Here is a 27,183-nt window from a genome sequence, read left to right as displayed (position 1 = left end):
GACGTGTTTTCTTTTTCCCCCCTCTGCAGACGTGTTTTCTTTTTCCCCCCTCTGCAGACGTGTTTTCTTTTTCCCCCCTCTGCAGACGTGTTTTCTTTTTCCCCCCTCTGCAGACGTGTTTTCTTTTTCCCCCCTCTGCAGACGTGTTTTCTTTTTCCCCCCTCTGCAGACGTGTTTTCTTTTTCCCCCCTCTGCAGACGTGTTTTCTTTTTCCCCCCTCTGCAGACGTGTTTTCTTTTTCCCCCCTCTGCAGACGTGTTTTCTTTTTCCCCCCTCTGCAGACGTGTTTTCTTTTTCCCCCCTCTGCAGACGTGTTTTCTTTTTCCCCCCTCTGCAGACGTGTTTTCTTTTTCCCCCCTCTGCAGACGTGTTTTCTTTTTCCCCCCTCTGCAGACGTGTTTTCTTTTTCCCCCCTCTGCAGACGTGTTTTCTTTTTCCCCCCTCTGCAGACGTGTTTTCTTTTTCCCCCCTCTGCAGACGTGTTTTCTTTTTCCCCCCTCTGCAGACGTGTTTTCTTTTTCCCCCCTCTGCAGACGTGTTTTCTTTTTCCCCCCTCTGCAGACGTGTTTTCTTTTTCCCCCCTCTGCAGACGTGTTTTCTTTTTCCCCCCTCTGCAGACGTGTTTTCTTTTTCCCCCCTCTGCAGACGTGTTTTCTTTTTCCCCCCTCTGCAGACGTGTTTTCTTTTTCCCCCCTCTGCAGACGTGTTTTCTTTTTCCCCCCTCTGCAGACGTGTTTTCTTTTTCCCCCCTCTGCAGACGTGTTTTCTTTTTCCCCCCTCTGCAGACGTGTTTTCTTTTTCCCCCCTCTGCAGACGTGTTTTCTTTTTCCCCCCTCTGCAGACGTGTTTTCTTTTTCCCCCCTCTGCAGACGTGTTTTCTTTTTCCCCCCTCTGCAGACGTGTTTTCTTTTTCCCCCCTCTGCAGACGTGTTTTCTTTTTCCCCCCTCTGCAGACGTGTTTTCTTTTTCCCCCCTCTGCAGACGTGTTTTCTTTTTCCCCCCTCTGCAGACGTGTTTTCTTTTTCCCCCCTCTGCAGACGTGTTTTCTTTTTCCCCCCTCTGCAGACGTGTTTTCTTTTTCCCCCCTCTGCAGACGTGTTTTCTTTTTCCCCCCTCTGCAGACGTGTTTTCTTTTTCCCCCCTCTGCAGACGTGTTTTCTTTTTCCCCCCTCTGCAGACGTGTTTTCTTTTTCCCCCCTCTGCAGACGTGTTTTCTTTTTCCCCCCTCTGCAGACGTGTTTTCTTTTTCCCCCCTCTGCAGACGTGTTTTCTTTTTCCCCCCTCTGCAGACGTGTTTTCTTTTTCCCCCCTCTGCAGACGTGTTTTCTTTTTCCCCCCTCTGCAGACGTGTTTTCTTTTTCCCCCCTCTGCAGACGTGTTTTCTTTTTCCCCCCTCTGCAGACGTGTTTTCTTTTTCCCCCCTCTGCAGACGTGTTTTCTTTTTCCCCCCTCTGCAGACGTGTTTTCTTTTTCCCCCCTCTGCAGACGTGTTTTCTTTTTCCCCCCTCTGCAGACGTGTTTTCTTTTTCCCCCCTCTGCAGACGTGTTTTCTTTTTCCCCCCTCTGCAGACGTGTTTTCTTTTTCCCCCCTCTGCAGACGTGTTTTCTTTTTCCCCCCTCTGCAGACGTGTTTTCTTTTTCCCCCCTCTGCAGACGTGTTTTCTTTTTCCCCCCTCTGCAGACGTGTTTTCTTTTTCCCCCCTCTGCAGACGTGTTTTCTTTTTCCCCCCTCTGCAGACGTGTTTTCTTTTTCCCCCCTCTGCAGACGTGTTTTCTTTTTCCCCCCTCTGCAGACGTGTTTTCTTTTTCCCCCCTCTGCAGACGTGTTTTCTTTTTCCCCCCTCTGCAGACGTGTTTTCTTTTTCCCCCCTCTGCAGACGTGTTTTCTTTTTCCCCCCTCTGCAGACGTGTTTTCTTTTTCCCCCCTCTGCAGACGTGTTTTCTTTTTCCCCCCTCTGCAGACGTGTTTTCTTTTTCCCCCCTCTGCAGACGTGTTTTCTTTTTCCCCCCTCTGCAGACGTTTTTTTTCCCCCCTCTGCAGACGTTTTTTTCCCCCCTCTGCAGACGTTTTTTTTCCCCCCTCTGCAGACGTTTTTTTCCCCCCTCTGCAAACGTTTTTTTTTCCCCCCCTCTGCAAACGTTTTTTTTCCCCCCTCTGCAAACGTTTTTTTTTCCCCCCTCTGCAAACGTTTTTTTTTCCCCCCTCTGCAAACGTTTTTTTTTCCCCCCTCTGCAAACGTTTTTTTTTCCCCCCTCTGCAAACGTTTTTTTTTTCCCCCCTCTGCAAACGTTTTTTTTTCCCCCCTCTGCAAACGTTTTTTTTTCCCCCTCTGCAAACTTTTTTTTTCCCCCTCTGCAAACTTTTTTTTTCATAATACGTAAATCCTGGTAAAATTATAAATATGTTGATGCAAAATCGGGTGTAAATTAACATTGTGGGCATAGGAAATTTGACTGGACCAGTAAAAAAATCTCATAAATGGCAGGAAAACGTTAATTCTGGGATCGTAAAAGCGGGGTTGTACTGTATCAGTTTCATGAAATCATTTCCAAGCACTCCCAACAATATATAAAGCCACATTAAGTCCAACCTTCCTGCCGTAACGTCACTGCCCACACATTCTGCCTCTGTCAGAGGCCTAATATTGACTAATGAAACATAAACAAAGAGTATAAAGATGAACTCGTTACTTGCACTCACTAGATGGCAGAGTGAGACATTTCTCGTCCACATTATTCTTAGGCATAGCATGATACATTTGAATACTGCCACTGAGCTATGGCTTTCAAATGTATTGTGGAGGATTGTTGTCATTATTAAAACTCATCAGAAGACTAAGAGCAACAGTATATATCTTAATCACAAACTACATACGTGCTACTCTCTGTCAAATTCTTGTCCATCTAATTGTGTTGAGCTGTGTATATCTTTTTCTTTTTTATATTTTCTTCTTATGTTTTCTTACATAATTTCATAAATGCCTAGATGCCACCATCCTGTTATCTTAATTTAGTTTGTACTTAGTAGATATTAGTTTCCTGTTATTTTAATTCACAGTAAATCACTTATTTGAAACATAGTTCTTAGAGAGCTGACATCTTTTTAAGGTGTGGAATTTGACTTGAACAAGTTATTCACAAGCAATGATATTCAAATCTTAAATAAATCTGGTCACCTCATCACATTCAGGCAGCTTGAAGTAAAAAAGAATAATACCAATTGAAACTCTAAAAATCAATGTAATATGTGGTGGTGGGAGATGGTGGTGGTTATTCACAGACTGTGCCAAATATCCAACAGATTCTAAGTCTCTATAATATAAATATGGTCAAGTTGAAGTACCTACATGAATCAGTCAGAAAGTGATGAGCACCCACTTAATAGTGAGTTCCTCGTGCAAAATATCTGTACTTTATAGGAATGTGAAGTGAAAAAGTTGTATTTGTCCACTGGTAAATGGTGAGGTATGGCAACTGCTGATTTATGAGTGAGTTTGTGACCACCTTGCTGGCAGTGATCAAATAAACCCACTGCATCTTACCAGCATACTCACCATGCACCATTAATGCTTGCCCCACGGCTTGTTATGATCAACACCAGGCATTGATTTCAAGCTGGTTTATGTTTCATTTTGCAACCATCGCTGTTAGTCCTTTTAACTTTTGCCTTGAGTAGCTGCTTCAAGGTCATTAGAGCGCTGTGTGAGGCTGCTCCTCACTGCGCAGTTTCTCACACAGCATATATATGCTTTACATCTCCAGCTACATCTATACATGGGAAACTACTGTGAAGTGTATGGCAGAAGATAATTTCCTTTGTACCATAGATTAAGTTACGGAGTTTGGGAGAACTGACTTGTTAAATCCCACTGTGCAAGCTGTAACTAGAGTAATGGTATCTTCATGATCACTGCAAGAGCTATAGGGAGCTGTGACGTATTCTAGATTCCGCACTTAATACTGATAGTTCAGACTTTGTTTGCACTCTGTTGTGAGAGAGTTTGTGTGTAATTTCCCTGTATCCTACCAATGAAACCACCATATGCGGAAAGTAACATTCTGAGTACTGTAAGTGATGATTTCAAACAGGCACTTAATTCAGTTGTTTCTGGACACAAAGCTATCTGGGACCGTAGACATACAGATTGTCATAACCACTTCATGATAGGGATAACATCAGGAGTAATAACTTTCAGAAATTAGTTCCTAAAGTGGCAGTTGTAATGTACAATTTAGGTGTGGATAAAAACTGACAAAATATTGTTTCGGAGTGAAGAGGACTATGAATTGCTCTTCAGCAGCAATTACACAAATATTTTTGGGTAGAATCTTCATATTTTAAACTATTCTGGTTCAGTAATATGTAAAATAAACCAGAAAATTGTTAAGACATTCATAACAGTCTGAAAAATGCTCTGAATAGTTTTTGAATTCTTGATCGAACTGGGAAAACTGTATGCAGTGTGGATTATCTACATTCAGAGGGTGCATCCGTACCTCTTCTTCTGCCTTATTGTCTTTAACTACATTTTTGGCAGAAGCAAACCACTTACTGTCATCAGACAATGCACAGAACATAGTTTTTGATTTATGCACTACAATTAATCCACTGCACTAGTGATGCGAACAGTAGCAGGACAAAGGTTCCTGGGAGGAAATTGAGGTGCTGTGTGAGCAGTGATGTGCCGGCGGCGAGCTTGTAATGTAAATTTAACAAGCTAGCAGCTAGCAGCAAGGGTGCAGCATAAATGTACCCAAAGATGGTACTTCAATCCTTCAGGTTGCCGCCATATATTGAGTCACACAAGTAGTTCTGTCTCTTAGTGTCAACCACCCACTTGGAACTAACTCAAAACACCAACACAGGGAAGGCTCTGTGGTCATAATACTAAATGTGACCAGCTGAGGCAGCTGCATTCCTCACTTTCCTCACCGTTCTCATAAGGGTATCAAAGAATTGGTAGTGAAATCACCTGGTGAACACAGAGGTCTCAGTACTGTTTTCCAGAAGTTTCCCATGATTATTTGGGGCCAGTAAGTCATTCAGAGGCAGAATTGTCTTAATAGAGTATGTATTAGGTGTTTTAATGTATGATGAAGGGTTCACTGGGATCTTGGAGTGTTGGAAAGGTGACAGCTTGATGTGGTAGAGTTGCTTCTTCCAGTCCACCACATAATGTGGATATGTAGTGTACGTATGGGAAGCACATGTTGTAACCATTGTCACTAGTATTGATTCCAGATAGTTGGAATGGGGTAGAACAGGTGTAGAAGTATCTAGGATTTGACATGTGGAGAAGTTCTACTGAACATTCTGTAATTGTCCTGTAAAACCTTAAAAATAAGAACAGCGGAACTCCTCGGTCTTAAACTTAATTTGCAATATTAACACGTGGGCTATCTGCTCCACTTCCTCATTAGATTGTATGTATGATAATTGGACAGTTTTGTTTCATGTAATTGCAGGCACAGAAGCCTTGAAGTAACGCGGAGATCATTTGCGGGCTGTAGTTGGTGATAACAAAAATTGTATATCACAATGATTTTGGTAAAAACCGGTGGAGTGGTTTCTGTATATGTGGATATTTGGCTAGAGCATCCACCATCACTATCTATTTATTTAATTTTTTTTAAGAAAGGCCAAAAATCTACGTAGACATAATCTGTTTGTCATCTGGAAGTACATGTTTGTGGGTGGGGAATTGTGCTTTTTGTTTCACACACTTTTTTTTTTCTTATATGTATCAGGTGGCAATCTTGTTGTTGGTGTCTTGCCACTGCAAACAGTAGTATGAAGCCCTTCTTATGGGTCATTCTCTAGTGGCTTTCGTATAATATATAGGGTGTTCAAAAAAAGTACCTATATTCGAACTAGAGATAGCACTGGTCAAAACTAGAAAAAAGTGTGTAAACATACTTGGGGAAACATGACCCACTCTACTTCTATCGAGAAAGGTCAGTACTCGCTCATGGCAAGTCTTCCTACTACCTTCATTGTTCATTTCTTATTGGTTATGTTTGGCTCTGTACTTATCCTCTATGGTGCTGTTGTCAGAAGAAGAACTTAAAACGGTCTTCTAAATCAAGCATGTTGAGGTTGTGCAGCCATCAGTATAAGATCGGTGATTAAGTGTGAATAATTTAAATAGTGAAATAGCCCTATTATTCCACACAATAAATTGTTGACATAGTGTTTTGCTGTGGTTTAGTCAGCAGTGTAGATAGGAAGGCACATGTTATGTACACTAAATAACATCCACAGTACCGCAGACTTGGGGTAAAAGAGGTTCAGAAGGTTGATCCAGCAACCCACAGACATAGGATCATTCGCGACAAGGACAAGAGATGAAGTAGGTTTGGAGGAGCAAGTGTTAAGATACTAGAGGATCTTCCTGAAATCAAATGGGCAAAGAATTGGCAAAACATTCGTGTGTGGTAAATTCTACACAAGCACTTACTTTATCACTTACAGTGTGTGAAAGCTTCCGGGCAACAAGACCACCATATCAGATTGCAATTCTGTCCACGAATGCTAAGACTGAACAATGAAGTTCACAACTTGGTTTTTATTCAAAGATCAGGCATGATTCACTCAGTGGGGTAGCAAATTTTACCACAATTACCACAAATGGGCTGATGCGAATTCAGAGCAGTTGTGGAAACGACATCAGGTTCATTAGGAAAAAATTAGTTTGACCGGACTAAAATTGAATCCTCCTAATTTTATAATACCATGACTGATTTTTAGGCTTCTCTCATTAGATATACGTGATACATGTGTACAAGAGGTGTTGAATAAGTAACACAACTCTTTTTTCTCGGCAAGTTTTGATTGAAGAAATGCAGAATTTGTTGTGGAGCTTGTAGAATATTCGTGCAGCAGCCTCTGTAGTTTCATGAATTGCAGATATTCAAAGGCACTTGCAAAATGTCTATGGAGACCTGGCAGTGAACAAAAGCATGGTGAGTTGTTGGGCGAGTTATCTATCAATGTTACAGGGTCACAGAGACCTGTCAGATTTCCTGTGTGCCGCCTGGCCACACACAGTGGTGACTCTTGCAATGTTGGAACTTACTGACACTACCATTAGAGATGGTCGATGAATTGCAAACAAACACCTCACTGCTCAGCTAGATGTGCCTGTTGGTAGTGCTGCTGCACTCATCCACCAGTTGGGATAGTCAAAGGTATGTGCTTGTGCTTGCTGGGTTCCTCGCCACCTAACAGGTGACTGTAAAGAGCAATGAAGGACCGTCTGTGTGGAATTGCTTACATGTTACAAGGCTGATCATGACTATTATTTGTTCATCATCACAGGTGATTAAACATCGATTTATCACTTCAAACCAGAAACAAAATGGCAATCCATGGAGTGGCACCACAGCACCTCTCCTTCAGAGCAAAAAGTTCAAAGCCACCCTGTCAGTCAGTAAAGTCATGGTGACTGTCTTCTGGGACTCTGAAGAGTTTCTCTGTTTGCTGTCCTGCCCCATAGTGCAACGATCAACTCTGAAATGTATTGTCTTATCCTCAGGAAATTGAAGAAACGACTTCAGCATGTTTGTCGCCACGAAAATGCAAATGAACTTCTCCATCTCCATGACAATATAAGGCCTCAAACAAGTCTGTGCACCCAAAAGGCGCTCGCAAAACTTCATTGGACAGTTCTCTCTCTTCCACCCTACAGCCTGGATCTCGCACCTTCTGACTTTCATTTGTTTAGCCCATTGAAGGATGCACTCCATGGGAAGCAGTACATGGATGATGATTGGGGGGGGGGGGGGGGCTATTGATATATAAATTCAGTGAATGGCTGAAGAGTAATGATAAAAATGTTCACACTTTACAGGTGCATGTGTACCACACATGTGAGCAAATACAAGGACAACCAAGTGTGTTCAGATGAGTTTGTGATTCTTTGTAGAGGAAGATGAAGCCTGTATTTGAACGAAAAGCAACCTCATTGAACACATTCTGCAACCAGCCATTAAGGATGTCCGTTCATTAGTGGCACTAGGAGTACCTGGTGTGACAGTATGCATCAAAATTGTCTGTAAAATTTAACCCTAAGATGAACATAATGCACATTTATTCAATGTAAATCGTTGATGATGCTAAGAGCCTCAAAACTGATCATGATATAATAAAATGAAGAGCATTTAGTGACAGTCTAATGCAATTTCCTTTTTCCTAGTTAATAATATGACTGGTTTCCCCATAACCCCATCAGTGGTGGGAAGGGTTAATATACACTCCTGGAAATGGAAAAAAGAACACATTGACACCGGTGTGTCAGACCCAGCATACTTGCTCCGGACACTGCGAGAGGGCTGTACAAGCAATGATCACACGCACGGCACAGCGGACACACCAGGAACCGCGGTGTTGGCCGTCGAATGGCGCTAGCTGCGCAGCATTTGTGCACTGCCGCCGTCAGTGTCAGCCAGTTTGCAGTGGCATACGGAGCTCCATCGCAGTCTTTAACACTGGTAGCATGCCGCGACAGCGTGGACGTAAACCGTATGTGCAGTTGACGGACTTTGAGCGAGGGCGTATAGTGGGCATGCGGGAGGCCGGATGGACGTACCGCCGAATTGCTCAACACGTGGGGCGTGAGGTCTCCACAGTACATCGATGTTGTCGCCAGTGGTCGGCGGAAGGTGCACGTGCCCGTCGACCTGGGACCGGACCGCAGCGACGCACGGATGCACGCCAAGACCGTAGGATCCTACGCAGTGCCGTGGGGGACCGCACCGCCACTTCCCAGCAAATTAGGGACACTGTTGCTCCTGGGGTATCGGCGAGGACCATTCGCAACCGTCTCCATGAAGCTGGGCTACGGTCCCGCACACCGTTAGGCCGTCTTCCGCTCACGCCCCAACATCGTGCAGCCCGCCTCCAGTGGTGTCGCGACAGGCGTGAATGGAGGGACGAATGGAGACGTGTCGTCTTCAGCGATGAGAGTCGCTTCTGCCTTGGTGCCAATGATGGTCGTATGCGTGTTTGGCGCTGTGCAGGTGAGCGCCACAATCAGGACTGCATACGACCGAGGCACACAGGGCCAACACCCGGCATCATGGTGTGGGGAGCGATCTCCTACACTGGCCGTACACCACTGGTGATCGTCGAGGGGACACTGAATAGTGCACGGTACATCCAAACCGTCATCGAACCCATCGTTCTACCATTCCTAGACCGGCAAGGGAACTTGCTGTTCCAACAGGACAATGCACGTCCGCATGTATCCCGTGCCACCCAACATGCTCTAGAAGGTGTAAGTCAACTACCCTGGCCAGCAAGATCTCCGGATCTGTCCCCCATTGACCATGTTTGGGACTGGATGAAGCGTCGTCTCACGCGGTCTGCACGTCCAGCACGAACGCTGGTCCAACTGAGGCGCCAGGTGGAAATGGCATGGCAAGCCGTTCCACAGTACTACATCCAGCATCCCTAAGATCGTCTCCATGGGAGAATAGCAGCCTGCATTGCTGCGAAAGGTGGATATACACTGTACTAGTGCTGACATTGTGCATGCTCTGTTGCCTGTGTCTATGTGCCTGTGGTTCTGTCAGTGTGATCATGTGATGTATCTGACCCCAGGAATGTGTCAATAAAGTTTCCCCTTCGTGGGACAATGAATTCACGGTGTTCTTATTTCAATTTCCAGGAGTGTACTTCAGGTACACATCAGTACAAGTTAACACCCCCCGTTTATCATCAGTTTCCGTGTGACAAATAGCTTGCATTATTAGAGGACATAATTCTTGCAGGAAGACGCTGGATGTGGTGTATGCATGGTGGACTTTCCCCCGTTTTCTACATTTTTTTTTGACTGTACCTAACAGACTTTTAATAAGTGATGGATCGGTTTAGCCTGTGTAGTGGCATAACCTGGCTGTGGAGACATTTAAAGAAATCTGTGTGTTTCACATCTGCCAACAAAGTGTACACTTTATATGAGCACCAAATTGAAGAACAGCCAGGTGTGTTTGCATGAGTTTGTAATTCTTTGAGGAGGGGGCTGAAGAACATGTAAGAATGAGTGGAACCACATTGCACACCTGTTGTAGTGTCAACAGACAGTGGACTATTATAGGAATGAACAGTCAGTATTTAAAAAAGTATTTCTTTCACCTCTATGTTTACAGGGCTTCTTTCCTAGTGTTGATCAGTAACCTCCCATGTAAGAATATAGGACACTTTTGTAACTTTGTGTACAATATTATGAGCAACTGAGCTTGGAGGGAGTGTGGAGTAGTGTCGTGCTGTTCTTAGAGTTTACTTGCAGTTATCAAGAGATTGTGGTATAGTCAGTAATAGTTTGTTAAGCCTCTTAGTCATGGCTGCAAAGATTTAAGAACCTATGTTTTACATAGTGGTGTGATTACAGTGGGTGGCCTAACACAGTAAGACATTATTGGCAAATAGGATACCGGACAGCTTTTTGTACCCCAAATCCAACTCTATTGGTTTCTATTAAACTTTGTAGTTAACCATGACATCCTCTACTATGGTGTGTTAAAATTTTAACACAACGTGATGAACTTTTCAGTCTGAAGTAGAATTGGGCAACTGGGTATGAGGGGCTGGGTATGGCATGTTGATAGATGTTGTTTGTTAACCTTGCATACTATCAACAGTATCAGCAACGAGTGTAATAATTCCAGTTACTTGGATTGATGGTGTCAGTTACTCTTACGTTGGTGTAGTTGGCACTGTTGGAATTTTAATATTTCTAAATATGTTGCGATCTGTTACACACAGAGAATGTGACTGCTCTTATTGTGACAGAACTATTATGACCACAGTGTTCATTTAACTTAAAGTGAATCACACAATAAGGAATAGCCATGAAAAAGTCCAGAAAAGAAGCAACATTCGTAATTAACATAGAAAACAAATTGCCAGGAAGGCAAACAAATAGCAAAAATTCATGTTTGCATGGACAGTCAGTATTTGTATGTATGGAATGAATGAGGGACTAAATTAGCCCATGAGCGATGGAAGCGTTGTGTGCCCAGCTGTAACCCTGGCTGCCTCAGACATACTGCTTTTTGGTGCTGGATACATCCTCCTGGCACATGGTGTAGTAGATAAGAAGTCATATATAGTGATGCAGACAGCCAATACTGGACATTACCACCACTGGTTTTGTGTTGTAAAATAACGCGTTCAGTGGGAGACGCACCAGCCGTAAAGTAGTCAGTAATAACAACAGTCCACTGGTTTGTCATTGCTGTCTGTAACAAGCCCCACATTCTTCACATAAGTGGTACAACCTTCGGCAGCCCAACAATTAGCACAGTTCAACAATAGTGCAAGGGACATCAATGCCATAGATAGTGCTAACAGTGTAGAAAGTCTTCCAGTATTGAACATTGAGGCACCAGAGGCCATACAATGAATTAAGATAGCACAAAATTACTTATGCAGGCAATGGAAAACTAGGACTGTGTCATTGAAGAACCTGAAAATTATTATAAGATGGAATACTGAATAATATATTGTGCTGCAAATTCCAGTTGAGTAATGCACAGAAACTTGCTTCATGCCTATTAAGACAATGTTGGGCAAAGTGGTGCCTGCCACAGAATGTTAAGGAAGTGGGATGTACCTGTGTGCATCAAGTAACATGACAATGCCAACGCAGCATTTTTGTAGACATTTGTGGTCTTGGAGGTTTTTTTACTTGGACGTTCAGGATCCACTTGGGTGTGTAATGGCCCGGAAAGTCTTAGATTTATGTGCATGTATAAGTAAGCGTGATTCTGCTGTGAAACTTACTGTTGCTTCCTCTGCTTTATTGGGTGGGCAAGCATCTTCCCATGGTAGAGAAGTGGTCATAATTTTGTGGCTAACTGCTGTATGTATAGAATAGTCAGAAAGGATCAATTCATAGCGAAGAACATTGTTGTTGGGCTTAAAAATGTGGGCATTAAGGTATCTAAATTTAACTTCATTTTGTGATGATGGGTTGGGGGACAGGAGGTGAGAGGGAGAGGAAACCGAGTGTCATACATACAGATGTTGAAAATATTGCAGCTCAGAGGCATGCAAAGCAGAAGTACTTTCTATTGGCAAAATTAGAAGAAGGATCTTTAACTGTGTTACCAAACATCCACAAGTAAAAGAAGTCAAAGGAGCTAGAAAAAGGTGGTAACAGGAAGAATGTAGTGGCTTGTAATGTACAAGGTGTGTTCGGGAGAAAGAACGAACACAATAACAGCATTTTTGAAGAAGGGGAAAAAATCTAGAATGCCATGTAGTTGTAGCTTTGTCATCGTATTGATGGATGGGCAAGCCAACACATTACACGGTGATGAACTATAATTTTTTCGATAATTTGATGTTGGATGGGTCAACATCCTTTATGTAATTATTGACCATAGTTATTTTCACTTACGAATGGCAGATAATTATTTGACAGTTGTAACTAGGAACCAAAGTGTTCAATAAGAATTTCAGTACCACAGTTACAATATTACAGAGACATGATTCTTAGTAGGCCCTGTTTTACCATCTGCGTATTGCTTGGATATCTTTTTGTATGTTCACTTGCACAATGAGAGGTTTCTGTGTGCACATTCAGAGAAAGGACAAAAATATAATATTCTGCTGCCAATTTGCATCACGTTGAAAGACCATATGCCACAATACGACCCAATAGTGTCATGACTGAAGTGGTGCAGGGGCAGAAACATTTTGTTCTGTCAGCTGAAAGTGCATTCCAGGTATAGAAACTTTAAGGTGTGGAATGTCAGTCTTGATCACTTGCATTACTGCAAGATGTATTCACTTGAATTCCAAAACAAATGTCAGCAAAATCTTGACAGCCTAGTCACTTCATTTATCCTATTTGACACATAAGGTTGTTGAAGCTGGCCAGTGTTGCATATGAGGACAAACAATGAAATGTGGGTGCATAATTTTATCCTAGGGTAAAAAAGGGAAGCGAAAGATTTAATATGGTTGTTCATGCAACGGAAGTGGTACAAAATGCGAACATGTTCATTCAACGCTGAATGAGCCACATGCTGTATCATTTTCATTCTGTGAAGCTACAGCTACGAAACTAGGCAGGTACTTGGCCAGTCATGCAGCGAGACATACTTTTTTGACTTTGGGGAAATTAAATATATTCTTGCCTCAAAGTTTTTGGAATTTGATATTCCTTGTTTGTCAGAAGATACACTGGATAGTGGCAACATGCTCAGAAAACATAAATTTCACATTCTAGAAATCAGTGGTTACTTGAGTATAAATTGTATATGTGGGTAGCACGTTCTCACAAGCCAGCCAGTGTTTGGTGGTATTTAGGACTTGTCATGGATGAGGCTGTTCAGCTCAGAATGTGCAACAGTAACTTTGCTATAGTTTATTACACAATTTTCAGGGAAAAGTTACACGGATAGACTTATTTCTGTGCCAAATAGAAACAAAACAGAAAAATTCTCCAAAAATCCCATGCAAAATTCAGGACTAAGTTTAACAGGCTGTTGTCCCTGTCCTTCGTTGATTATGTTCCAGTGCAGTAACATGTTATTTTGTTTCCAACAGATTGGATTGTTCAATCAGATAACTTTGGAGAACTGCCCAGGTTTGACATCTTTACTGTCTGATGGGGAACACATAGAAGATCTAATGAAATTATCGCCTGAAGCTATCTTGCTAAGATGGGTGAACCATCACCTTGAAAGGGCTGGAGTAGCCAGGTATTTTTCTCTGTTCACGATATTTATTTTTTATTCTAATGGTTTCATCTATGGATACATGTTTCTGTTGTTCATTTCCTTGGCTTTAAAAATTGTGTGTAGACATCCATAGAGCATCCTGTTAACTGCAGTTTTCCTACTACTTGTCCATATAGGAGGTGTGGCAACTTCCAGGGAGATATTGTAGATTCAGAAATTTATACATACCTGCTGAAGCAGATTGCACCACCAGAAAGTGGTGTGACAATGGAAGCATTAATGGTAAGTTTCTTTAAGTGTAATGGAAATAAAGTAAAGGATGCTAACCAAAGATTGCCAATGCTTTAACAGACTTCAAGAATCAGCTGCTAGTTGACACTAGTGGATTATTTAATTAAATGTACTGGTTAAAGCTGTGTAGTAATTTGTTTTTCCTGTTATAGCTTCATGAAAAATTCTGATTGCAGCTCTGTAAATTTTGAAATGTCAAAAAGTGATAAGATTTTTTTCATAGCATCACTTTAAGGCTAATAACAGCAGCATTTTAAAACCATTACACCATTTAGATTTAATATAATTGGATAAATAAAAAAAAATCTACTCATAAAAGTTTCAGAGGGAGAAAAAACACATGAAAGTTTTTTGTGCCATTGGCAGAAAGAACGAAGGTAAAGCACTGGTGAGGTTTGGAAATTGGGAGAGTTACGGAAAAGTCACGCAGAATTCGGGGTCTGAGGAGACTTACCAGATGGGATGAGAAGGAAAGAGTCTTTCCATATTGTTCTGTCCAGTAACTCTCCCCAGACCGGGCATTCTGGGTGTCTTTCCTGTAAGTATCCCCATTTCCTAAACTTTTCCACTCCTTTTGCTTCATCCTTCTTTCAACCCTTCTGCCAAAAGGAGCCACTGGCTCCAAAAGCTTACACTTAGCCTAACGTTTGTGTTTGTTTTCTACTGCCGTCACTTGGTGAGTAGATTTTTGTACCCATCCAATTATATTTTCAAACATTGATTATTTTTTTTAGATACACAATTTAGATTGGTTGTCATAATTTCAAGTTTGGAAAATATACACTTATACTCCGCAAGCCACATAACGATGTGTGGCGGAAGAAACTTTGTATAACACCTTCACTTCCCCCTTTCCCTTTTTAGTTGCAAATGGTGCCTGGGAAGGACAACTGTTGGTAAGCTACTGTAAGGCCTCAGATATCTCTAATTCTACCTTCATGATCTTCTCACGGAATATATGTTGTGGAAGCAATACCTTGGGTGAATCTTTTCGGAATCTGTGCTCTTGGAATTAAACAGTAATCACCATGATACAAAATGTAATCACTTACATATGCCTCTATTGTAGTATTAGTCACTTCAATTAGATGAGCATACCTATGATGCTTCAGCACTTCTAAGCATGCCTATGATGAAATGGGCTGCTGTCCTTTCAATTGTCTATATTTCTTATGAATCTTCTTGGCAGATTAAAACAGTGTGCTGGACTGAGACTCGAACTCGGGACCTTTGCCTTTTGCGGGCAAGTGCTCTACCATATGAGCTACCCAAGCTCCACTCATGCCCCACCCTCACAGCTTCACTTCTGCCAGTACCTCGTCTCCTACTTTCTCATCTAATTGAAGTGACTAATACTACAATAGAGGCATATGTAAGTGATTACATTTTGTATCACGGTGATTACTGTTTAATTCCAAGAGCACAGATTCCGAAAAGATTCACCCAAGGTATTGCTTCCACAACATATATTCCGTGAGAAGATCATGAAGGTAGAATTAGAGATATCTGAGGCCTTACAGTAGCTTACCAACAGTTGTCCTTCCCAGGCACCATTTGCAACTAAAAAGGGAAAGGGGGAAATGAAGGTGTTATACAAAGTTTCTTCCGCCACACATCGTAATGTGGCTTGCGGAGTGTAAGTGTTCTTGATCATCTCCTGTGGTCATTGTGAAGGAGGACAGTGCATGGTGTTTCTGCGTCAACAGCTGACGATTCAACAAAATCACACAGTGCATGGTGTTTCTGCGTCAACAGCTGATGATTCAACAAAATCACAAAAAAGTCTATTCATTGCTGTGGATTGATGACATCCTAGACTACTTGAAAGAACAGAACTGTTTCTCAACTTTGGGAATGCAGGCAGACTGTTGGCAAATTGAGGTTATGAGACTAACTGGGAAAATATTGCCTTCATACCTCCTGATGGCCTCAGAGTTCAGGGTTATGTCTTTTGGCGATGTCTACTGACAACCTTCATGTCAGGAACGTCAACGAAATTGTGCATGCCAATCGAAGACTGAGTGAGAGATTGAGAAGAAAAAAAATTGCAACATCTCACTTGGATGATGTCGTGAAACCTTAACACTGCATCTTGGAATGCATCATGTTGCCGCCAAGTTTGTCTTAGTGCTTACAATTCAAGATGAGGGAGAGACCTTTGCATCAAATCTGTTAAGAACTTTTGGATCGCGCAAATGAGAAAGAGATTTTCATTGAGAGAAACACATTTGGTGATGAGACATGGGTCTACGGTTATGATGTTGAGACCAAGGTTCAATCTTCACAGTGGCTTGGAAAAGGTTCTCCAAGAACAAAAAAGCTTGTCAGGTCAGGTCAAATGTCAGTCATTCTGGTAGTTTCCTTTGACTTTGAATGATTAGTTCATTGTGAATTCATGCTACAGGGACAAAAGGTTAATCAATAGTACTATTGGGACGTATTGTGATTCTTGTGAGAAAATGTGAGAAGGAAATGGCCTGAAATAGGGTGAGGCAATTCTTGGCTACTGCATCATGATAACGCGCCCGCACATTCATCGCTCTTGATGCATGACTATTGACCAAAACAATGAAATCACTGTGCTCTCTCATCCTTCGTACTCTCCAGACCTGACCCCTGTGGGCTTTATTTCCAAAGTTGAAAACCCATTGAAGGGATGAAAATTTGCAATGATAGATGAAATTAAAAAAAAAAAAAAAAAAATTAAAGAAATTTCACAGACGGCACTTCCTGCGATCTAACAAGAAGTGTACTAAGACAGCTTCCACAAATGGAAACGGCATTCAGAGCGGTGTATCAATTGTGGAGGAGAGTCTTTGGAAGGAGACCATGCACAGTAGGTGAAAGGTAAGCGGAGAAGACTTCGTGGACAAAGTTCCAGAATTTTTTGAACAGCCCTCATAGTACTGGCAATTTGTACAGGACTTCTGTTCCAAGGCAAATCCCTTACAGGAACTACTGTAGGGAAATCCCAAATTTTCGTGGAAAGAAGTGCAAGAAAGATCTTCCTTTGTCATAAGGAGGCATGAAAGTCTTTCCCAGTCTAACATTGTATGATGAGAATGTCAAGGTAGAAATTCACACAGACGCTAGTGGTTTTGGAATAGGGCCAGTTCTGGTGCAAATACAGGAAGGTGCTGAAAAGGTGATAGCTTATGCTTCCAGACGACTATGATTTCCATTAGGAACTGCTCTACAACTGAGAAAGAGTGCCTTGCTGTTGATTTTTCGAGCCATAGTTATTTGCAAAATAATTTACCCTTGTGCTGGCTGGTTAGCCTGGCGAATCCATGGTGAAATGAGCACTGAGGCTTTAGAAGTAAATCACAGTGGTATCCAAAAGTGGATGCAAGCACAAGGCCCTGGCTGCCTTTCAAGGAATTGTATGGCAGAAGACAGTCATTGCTACATTAAGACATTGCTACTGAATCAGCGGGGGATCCAGCACTGCTGAAAAGCATACAAGCCGTGAAGGAGGAGGAACTGACAAAAGGACATTTTAGTAATGGAGCATTATATAGGAGTAACTATGACCCAGTGGGGCAGAAAGGGTTGGTCATCATCCTGCCTAAACTACGGCCAGCTATCCTGAAGTTTTTCATGACAGTCCCAACACTTGTTCACCTAAGATTCCTGAAGATTCTAGATGTAATCAGACACAGGTATAATTGGCCAGATGTCTATGGATCTGTTTGACATTGAGCCACTGTAAGGAATGTCAATGACAGAATCATATGCTGCAATTATCTCCAGGGCGTCTTGTATTAATGCCGCCTGTAGTAGTACAATTCCACTGAATTGGAATAGAACTCTTGGAGATTCCTAAAGTTGACTAACGGGAATCAGTGAGCAATAGTCTGCACTGACTACCTCAACTGCTATGCTGTCACTAAAGCTGTGCTGACTGCTGCATCTCCAGAAATTGCAAAGTTCGTTGTAGGAGGTGTCATTTTGAATCATGGAGCACCATGTGTGATCATCTCTGACCATGGAAAAATTTTCCAGTGTAGACTAGTATCAGAGTTAATTTCATATTGCGACATCACCCGCAGGTGATGCCTACCATTCACATACAAGTGGCCTCATAGAATGCTTTAATAAAATGCTGGCAGATATGCTCTTGATATATGTTGATGTCAAATAAAAGGGTTTGGGGCATGATATAACATCATGATGTTCACGTATAACACAGTGAAGCAAGATACTAAAGGCTTCACGCCGTTCTTTCTGCTCCATGGCCACTAGTCGAAAATGATAGTTTCAACTGCACAATGCTTGGGATGACTACGTGAAACATTTCATCAACAGGACCAAAGAAGCAAGACAGCTGGATTGATACAGACCCTGAACACCCAGGAGGATAGAGTGCACTACAGTGCCGAGCACTGACCTCTGAGATATATCCCAGGAAACTTGGTTGGGATTTTTATGCTTGTGTGGAAAGTAGCACTATTGGAAATGTTATGAAAGTGCTACTTCGTGCTGTATAGTGTCCTTCATCACATGTCTGAAGTTACATATGAGTTTATCACCACCTATAAAACCTCTACCCTCCTCAAGCTCATTGTGATAGTTAATCCTTTCCATGTGCGTTACAGATACCAGCTCTATTAAGGTGCAGGATGCTATGGTAAAAGTGTCTAGAAGCTGCCGCTAACTTGAAGTCCATAGCTGCAAGTCCCCAGCTGTCTGACTGTAGAGGGGACTGGTCTGCATCTCGCAGTCCTGCCTGACACAGTGGTCACTGACTCGGAATGGAGGCTAGGCCAGTCTTCATGGATGAAAACCCAGTCTGCTTACCTGCAGACTGTTCAGCTTAGCTGCAGGGCACCTGTGTCACCACTACTGAGGCAGTAAAAGTACCGCGACACTGCCTGTGTACTGGAACTGCTACACAGGATGTTAATGTTACTGCTGGGTCTTCAGTCTACACACCATCTTGACAACTGATGAAAGTGGTATGCATACTTCCTGGGCTCAGCCTAAGTGTAACTTCGCTCTTGGAGAGCGCTGACGTGCCACAGCCACACCAAACTGCAGGCACGCACGGCTGCTGCACCCTCCTCTGACAAGACCGTAGTGCTGGCCACAGGCAGTGCAAGGATCTGTGCTCAGCAAGTCCATCGTGGGGCACTGATGTGTCACCTTGGCTTATAAGCAGCGTGGTCGCTGCTAAGCAGTGCTGGGAAGAAAACGGCGTGACATAAAATTCTCACTAATAAATGATTGTTAATTGAGTGATATTTCATTAGTGCCCCAGTGCTTTACGGGATCACTCAACCCCTCTCTTCGCTCAACGTCCTGGTAACGTGATCCCGGCTCCAGTCTTAACAGTTCAACAATTTAAGTGTTCATGATTAATGAATGCCACTGCTGGTGTATTTTTTTTACATTTATTGTGTTATGCAAGCAATCTCTTTTCTTTGAAAATCTTCAGGTTGCTTGCAGTTAACAAAACAGGAAATTAGGCTGAAGCTACAGCATTTTAAAGAATAAAGTAGGGAAATAGCTCTGATAACAAACTTATTCTAAATCCTCACCAGGTTGTGCTGAAGTTTAGATGTAGGCGGTCTGGTTGTTGTATGTAATGTTAAGGACAATATCCTATAACACTGCTCATAAACATTCTGCCAACCGCTTAGTAGAAGTATGGAGAGCTGATACTGCATACAAACAGTAAACTGTCTAGACAGGGCCATTTCTCGACAAAGGTAAACATGTAACATTGCTTGCACTCTGTCTAGTATGACAGTCCAAGGGTGTTTGTAACAGTGAGATATTATATTACCCTCATGAGCCAATCCTCTAAGTCCTGAAGTTAGTGCTGAGATAAGGCATTTTAGAACAATACAGCAGTAATCGCTGTACTACCATCCACATACGTCATATTAGTCTCGCAGTCTATAGGTCGTAAACTGAATCCCCCTACCCCCTCCCAACCCTATAACATTATCAGAAAATTTATATAATACTTTCTCAAATTTTTCCACTGTATAGTTCTTGAGATGGGAGCCTCGTAAAAAGATTCTAATTACCACATTTTAACCACCTTTCACACTTACTAAACCCAAATTGTATTGAATCCAGAATCTGTACTACCCTTTTAAGATATTATTGCATTATTTACAGCTATAAACACACCACCATCACTGCCATACTGCCTGTCTTTGAAATAGACATTCCAATCTGAATTTAAAATTTTATTTCTCTTCACTTGAAATTTCATACAGCTTTCAACTTCAGTTCTACGTGCACATTATTGCCATTTATAAGTGAGACTATTTCTGGAATTTTTTCATGAATGCTGGTATAGTTAACTACTACCACTACACTAACTTACTTTCTGACCTGCAATGTCATTAATACTCTCCATAATTGATGTCTCATGTCCAAAATAAATTTGCGCCTTATCAGGCTTGTAGAGGAGTTTCCATTAAAAACACCTCACGTGTGCTTACCATACACATTGCTACCAGTATCCTAGTAGCCCACAGCATGTGAGGCTAGTTGTCTTCACCATTTCATCTAGCTATCTGCAGTAACAGAGGATGACAACTGAACCCCGATTTCAGGTGTCAGTCATGCTGACATGAGGCAAGATTTGCAGCCAGCTGCTGTCAGTGCACTCAGTAGTTACTGGCAGTGCCTCCTCCACTGCTTGGGGCTTTGCAACCATATTACTGTTGGCCATTTGCCTCCAGCTGATAATGAGCTCGCTGGGTCATTCACATCAGAAAATTGTTTGATACTTTTATTAAAGACAAGTGGCTTGTTATCCAAAAATTCTGTAATTGCATTAATCTCTCTTGTGGAACATACCAATGTGCTGTGATGGATGGATAGAGTGAGAAAACTTGAAAAACCTGTAAGAAGTGATCATCTCTGTCTTTCCCAAACCTGGAATGAGATTTGTCAGCTCATCTAATTCCAGCTGAATCACCCACAGTATTCTATTACTAGCTTCATTTCCCAAGGATGAAATATGAAATAACAAGCATTTGGAGTGAGAGCTGACAGTCAGATGTGGACAACTCCATTCTGGTATGAAAAGAGGAAGGCTGAAAGGAAGCCTGTTAATACTGTGAACCACAAGTACGACCTCGACATGCTTTTATACAGTTCTTGAAGTTTTCTTCTGTGTAATGAGTGTACCATGAGTTTTCGAGATTGAAGCAGGATGATGTTGACATATTGCCATGGTATTTCTGGTAACTGTTTAGCCACCTTCAGCCATCACCTGAAGATGGTTGAATGGTTGTCTACCAAAATACCATGGTGAGGTACTTACATAATCTGCCTGCACCTCAGGACCTTGTGGAACATGTTAATACAGTTACAAAAATGTAATGCTGTTTATACAGGGTGATTCACCTGCCCCTGCAGCTGTCATTTTATTAAACCTGCGGTGTTATTTGCTGACCTTCGTAAATCACAAATGAGATTTTTGTATTCTTTCATTTGCTATGTGCAAACTGGTGGTTCTACAGAAAAAAAATGAGCAGGAAGTTTTGTAGGAAATTTAATGTAGCTAAATTTTGTACTGGGATGTATTTTCTCTGGAGACTACAGTTTTAGTTTTTCAAGAAAAACCTACAAAAGTTACCTTTAAACACAACTCCACCCCACACTCAAACCTCATGTATTGGAAAATTCGACTCGTTCCACATCATTACGAAATATCGTATTCATGATCTATGGAACTAGTATTAATCTAATCTAATCTAATCACCAGTCAGGATTTCTTAGTATGTTGTTCGTGGCATTCCCTCCTCCTATTTTACAAAAATTTGTGACTACATGAACTATTCCCTATATTAGACCTTTCTCTGTCTCTCAATTGGACTGTTACACCACCAGCATAGTCAGCTACTTTGTCAGCATTAATAATTTAAATGTGCACATGAGGATAATGATTGAAAAACAACTTCTGAAAAGTTACGCAACAACTAATTATCCGTTGACAATTTGATGCAGACTTGACACTTACAAGCACAGTACTTTGGTAGTCAGAAGGCCTGACAAATACGACGAAGTAATTGTTTTTTATGGTGTTAAAATTCACAAAACTGTTATGTAAAATTTACACAAACTTCAATTTTACAATATGTAAGTGCAAAACTGGGCGAGTGTCATAATAAGGTGAATTAACGAAGACAAAAAAATGTTGAATGAGGGAAGTAATTCATGCAGTCACTAATATTTGTACAGTAGTAGAAGGGAGTGCCATGAACAACATACTAGAAACCCTGACAGATGGGGGCTGAGTGTGAGAATAGGGTGAGTTTGAAGGTAATTTTGTACATTTTTCTTGAATAACTCAAACTATGGCCTCAAGCCTAATGTACAATTAAGTACATTAAATTTCATACAAAAAGGTCGTGATCATTTTTGTTGTAGGACTAACAGTTTGCGTGTAGCAAGCAAGAAAATATGAAAATCTTGCATGTGGTTTATGAAGGCAAACTACAACACTGCAGGTTGCATAAAACGACAGCAGTAAGAGCAGTTGAATCACCATCAGTATCGTACAACACTAATGCTATTATTAAAAAATTGTGTATTGAAGTTTTAGCTGTGTATCTAAGATCCTAGCCATGTCCCCTCCCACGGCTTCACCCACGTATGTGTGTGTCACATCTCTTCCTCTCCCACTTGCAATTCACCTCATCCTTGTCCGTCACCTCATTACCCCTCTCCTCATCAGCTGTCACCTCCGTGGCCTCCCATCAGGCAGTCATCTCTGTATGCTGCCTGCCCGCCCTAACTTCATCTCCCCCAGTTAGCCCTTCACCACTGTGCCTCTCCCTCTCAACCCACTGGCCCAACCCTGGTCGGCCTGTCACCTCCGCAGCCCCCCCCCCCCCCCTTCCTCCTCTCCCCCCACCCGTCTATCCCCTATTGCATCTGTGCCTCCGCCCCCCTTCAGCCTGGTGCCTGTACCTGTACCTGTGCATGCACATGCGTGTTGCCATCCTCTTCAGCCTCTCACCTCAGCACCCACCTCTCCCTTCCCTGTCATGTCAGCCCCCCCCCCCCCCCTCCCACACCAGCTCACACTGTACATTCCCTCACTGTGACTGTTCCCCCTCTTCCTATCCTCCTATCCTATTCCAATAAATTCTGACATTAGTAGTGTACCCTTTGTCGACAATGGATTTTGGATAAATTTTAAGCCACTTGCTGATGTCTTCTCACTGGAATAAGTTGCCACTGGGATTTGGCTGTTGTCAGGTTATATCTTGAATGACTTTTTAACTCTACAGCAGTTGCGTGCTACTCATTCTGCTGTTTTAAACCACAGATCCAAAAGTGCTAGAGATGTTGGTTGGTGGCAGATAGTGTGCATAAATGGACTCTATGGCTATAGGTTAATCCATGGTGGGATATTGATGAATCATTATTAGCTACACTGTAGCAATGTCTTTGTGAGTCTGTTAAAGAAAGTGTCAGATTCCATGATTTTCCCAGGTTGAAACCACTATCTCTGTTATATTCTTTGCCAAATGAATTTCCTTCACTTCTTTCACAACAGGGTCCCAAAAAGATATAGCTGATATTAGAATTTAGACATTTTTATACCACATGTGTCAGTCAATGCCGTGCTCTGCCACTGCTAATTTGTTGGGCTGTAAAAGATGGGTGTGTCGATAGTGGTATGTATATGTTCCATGGACTGTAAGAGTCATCTGCCTGATGTACAAAGGCTACATTCTCAAAGGATCCTGTAGAGCCCAGCCATATGGAGCATCAAATTGCATTTGACAGAACTCAAAAGTGCTGGTGTCTTCAGTGGAGCTGAAAAAATCACTTAAACTTTGTGCTTGGTGAGGATTCAACCTATTTTTGAAGGCAAGTCTGTCTGTCTTCCTCATTCCTTACGTACACAGGTTTTATTCACAGTACAATATGTACACTATGTGATCAAAAGTATCTGGACACCTGGATGAAAATGACTTAAAAGTATGTGGTTCTCTCCATCGGTAATGTTGCAATTCGATGTGGTATTGGCCCATCCATAGCCTTGATGGCAGCTTCTACTCTTGCAGGCATACATTTAATCAGGTGCTGGAAGGTTTCTTGGGGAATTGCAGCCCATTCTTCAGGGAGTGCTGCACTGAGGAGAGGTATTGATGGTGGTCGGTGAGGCCTGGCATGAAGTCTGTGTTCCAAAACATCGCAAAGGTGTTCTATAGGATTCAGGTGAGGACTCTGTGTAGGCCAGTCCATTACACCGATATTATTGTCGTGTAACCACTCCGCCACAGGCCATGCATTCTGAACAGGTGCTTGATCGTGTTAAAAGATGCAATTTCCATCCCTGAATTGCTCTTCAATGGTGGGAAGCAAGAGGGTGCTTAAAACATCAGTGTAGGCCTGTGCTGTGATAGTATCACACAACACAACAAGGGGTGCAAGCCCCATCCATGAAAACACTACCACACCATAACACCACCACCTCCGAATTTTGCTGTTAGCACTACACACACTGGCAGATGACGTTCACCGGGCATTTGCCGTACCCACACCCTGCCATCGGATCGCCACATTGTGCACTGTGATTCATCACTCCACACAACATTTTTCCATTGTTCAATTGTGCAATAGAAACATTTACCGGCGTGATGTGTGGCTCATGAGCAGCCACTCGACCACGAAATCACCTCCCGCCTAACTGTCATAGTACTTGCAGTTGTTCCTGATGCAGTTTGGAATTCCTGTGCAATTGTCTGGATAGATGTCTGCCTTTCACACATTACGACCCTCTTCAGCTGTCTGTGGTTGCTATCAGTCAACAGACGAGGCCGGCCTGTACGCTTTTGTGCTGTACGTGTCCCTTCATGTTTCCACTTCACTATCACATCTGAAACAGTGGACCTAGGGATGTTTAAAAGTGTGGAAATCTCGCATACAGATGTACGACACAAGTGACGCTCAATCACCTGACCACGTTTTAAGTCGGTGAATTCTGCGGAGCGCCTCATTCTGCTCTCTCACGATGTCTAATGACTACTGAGGTCGCTGATATGGAGTACCTGGCAGTAGGTGGTAACACAATACACCTAGTATGAAAAACATATGTTTTAAATTCTACCCGTGGAAAAATCCAAAATACGATGGAAATCAAGAAGTACTGATGCCTCCCATTTTTGGACGTTTTGATTCATCAGAGATGACACCATGGGGCATGCAGTTTATCAGAAGCCAATGCCTACCGACTTGCGTCCATCAACTAGCTGTCACCACCCTTCCCAGATGATGATTGGCGTCAGAACCTTGGTTCACATAGCTTTGCTTACAAGAACGGTCTACAGGATGAGCTCTTGCACTGACAGGACATTTCTGAAGCAAATGGGTATTCTCCTCAACTGGTACATAAGGCACTATGAATAAAACCTACGGTGGACATGAGGGTGAATGACAAGAAGACTGAGGAAGAAGACAGAGTTATGGTTTTCGTGCTGTTTGTGGGGGGGAAACCCACCATCAAAATAGTTTGTATCCTCACGAAGTTAGTGATTTTTCATCCTCCACTGAAGACAGCAGCACTTTGGAGTTCTGTTAAAGATGACTTGACGCTCCACAAGGCTGGGGTTTGCAGAATATTCTGCGAGTCTAGCTTTCCGTACATCAGGAAGAAGACTCTCACCGTCCATGAAACTTGCATGGAACGCCATAGGTACACTCAACTCGTAACAGCCCAATAAATCAGCTGTGGCAGAGCACTGCATCGACACTGGTCACTTAGTTGTATAAGAAGCAGCTGGAATTTATTTGGTGAAGAATTTGATAGATACACCAGTTTGAAACTGGACAAATCATGAAGTCTGGTGTTATCATTAATAAATTCAGAAAGATGTTGCTGCAGTGCAGCTAATAATGGTACCTCAGTACTTCAGCATGGCTTGACCATGTAGACACACACATTCTGTGCCACTGATCAATGTCTCTGGCTCTTGAATATCTGTGGTTTAAAACAATAGCTTGTCTGTTAGCTCACCTTGAAGATGGCTGAAGGATATATGGGTGAAATATTAATAGTAGTAATAGTTGTTTATGTGACTGCACTCCTGTAATTTAATGGATCAGTTATTGTGCTGCAGAAAGTCGAAGGTCAGAGGATATTGACTGTAACATTTCACCCACTATTTCAAATAATCCCAGACATTTTCTGTCGAATGAAGATTAGGTGATGTAGTAGGTCAGTTAAGCTGTGATGTAGTGCCCAGATGTTCGTCAAACAGCAAATTTTATGCTTGTTGCACTGTGAACATGGCTATTGTTACCTTCACAGACTAGAGCTGTTACATTGTACCATTCATGAAGATTTAGAAGAGGGGGCAACACTCAGTCACTGGGAATCTTGAAATAAACATCCTGGTTCATGTTAGTAGTAACCTGAGGGTTTGGGCCAAAGTAATGCTATGAAAAACATCGCAGTCGCAGAATTATCTGTAGCTTAAACTTGAACCTAAACACATTGCAAGTTAGATGGGTCATTGGGCTGTTAGCTCACGTGACCCCATGATTGAATGAAAAAGGGACAAATTGTGACTCTTCAGGCAACATTAAATGGCTCATTCAGCTGCTGTCCAGTTGGCATTGCTTTGCTCATTGAAAACATGCCGATGTATATGTTGGTGTGGGCGATGACATGTTGCGAGGTACCATACTCCAAATGCCTATTGCATGGGGTTACTTTCACGGTGTTCACTTGGAAACTGGATGAGATGGATCTACATTCACTGACACTGCCATTTATGGTAAGGTTGAAACCAACTTTCATTGATAAAATATGACACTTGTCTCTGATCCGTGTTGGGTAGGATATTTTTATGGCCACTCTTCTCAAACCATGTTATAAAGAATCTGCAAAGAATGTGATGCATATGTGGGGAGGTGGCTGTGTGGAACATTATATGCCCATGTCCATGCCCATTCCCATGCCCACATTCATTCACCAATAAATTGTGAAGCTTCATTTGTGTTATGGTCATGGGAATATCCAAACACAACAGCTCATTTCTGCCATTGTGTCATGTCTCCATGTGGAATGTCTTGCTGTGGTGATTCCATAAAATAAACTGGTGCGCACACACACGCACGCGCGCGCACACACACACACACACACACACACACACACACACACACACACACACACCTACTTCCCTGCCATGACTTAAATCACCAGTAGAGGGCCAC

The 27,183-nt window shown here is 42.4% G+C and overlaps 1 protein-coding gene across 2 annotated transcripts in view; it reads left to right on the top strand.

Annotated features, from left to right (window-relative positions):
* LOC124554803 (plastin-2) overlaps positions 1–27,183 on the top strand; it is a 217,602-nt gene that overhangs the window by 114,270 nt on the left and 76,149 nt on the right. For both annotated transcript variants that reach the window (XM_047128456.1, XM_047128455.1), the window contains exons 5-6: positions 13,559–13,713; positions 13,869–13,974. In XM_047128456.1, the coding sequence (XP_046984412.1) occupies positions 13,559–13,713; positions 13,869–13,974 (261 nt within the window). The remainder of the gene's footprint in view (positions 1–13,558; positions 13,714–13,868; positions 13,975–27,183) is intronic.

Source organism: Schistocerca americana, chromosome X (assembly GCF_021461395.2).
Source record: "Schistocerca americana isolate TAMUIC-IGC-003095 chromosome X, iqSchAmer2.1, whole genome shotgun sequence".
Classification (NCBI taxonomy): domain Eukaryota; kingdom Metazoa; phylum Arthropoda; class Insecta; order Orthoptera; family Acrididae; genus Schistocerca; species Schistocerca americana.
This window is presented reverse-complemented; position numbering and strand designations above follow the sequence as displayed.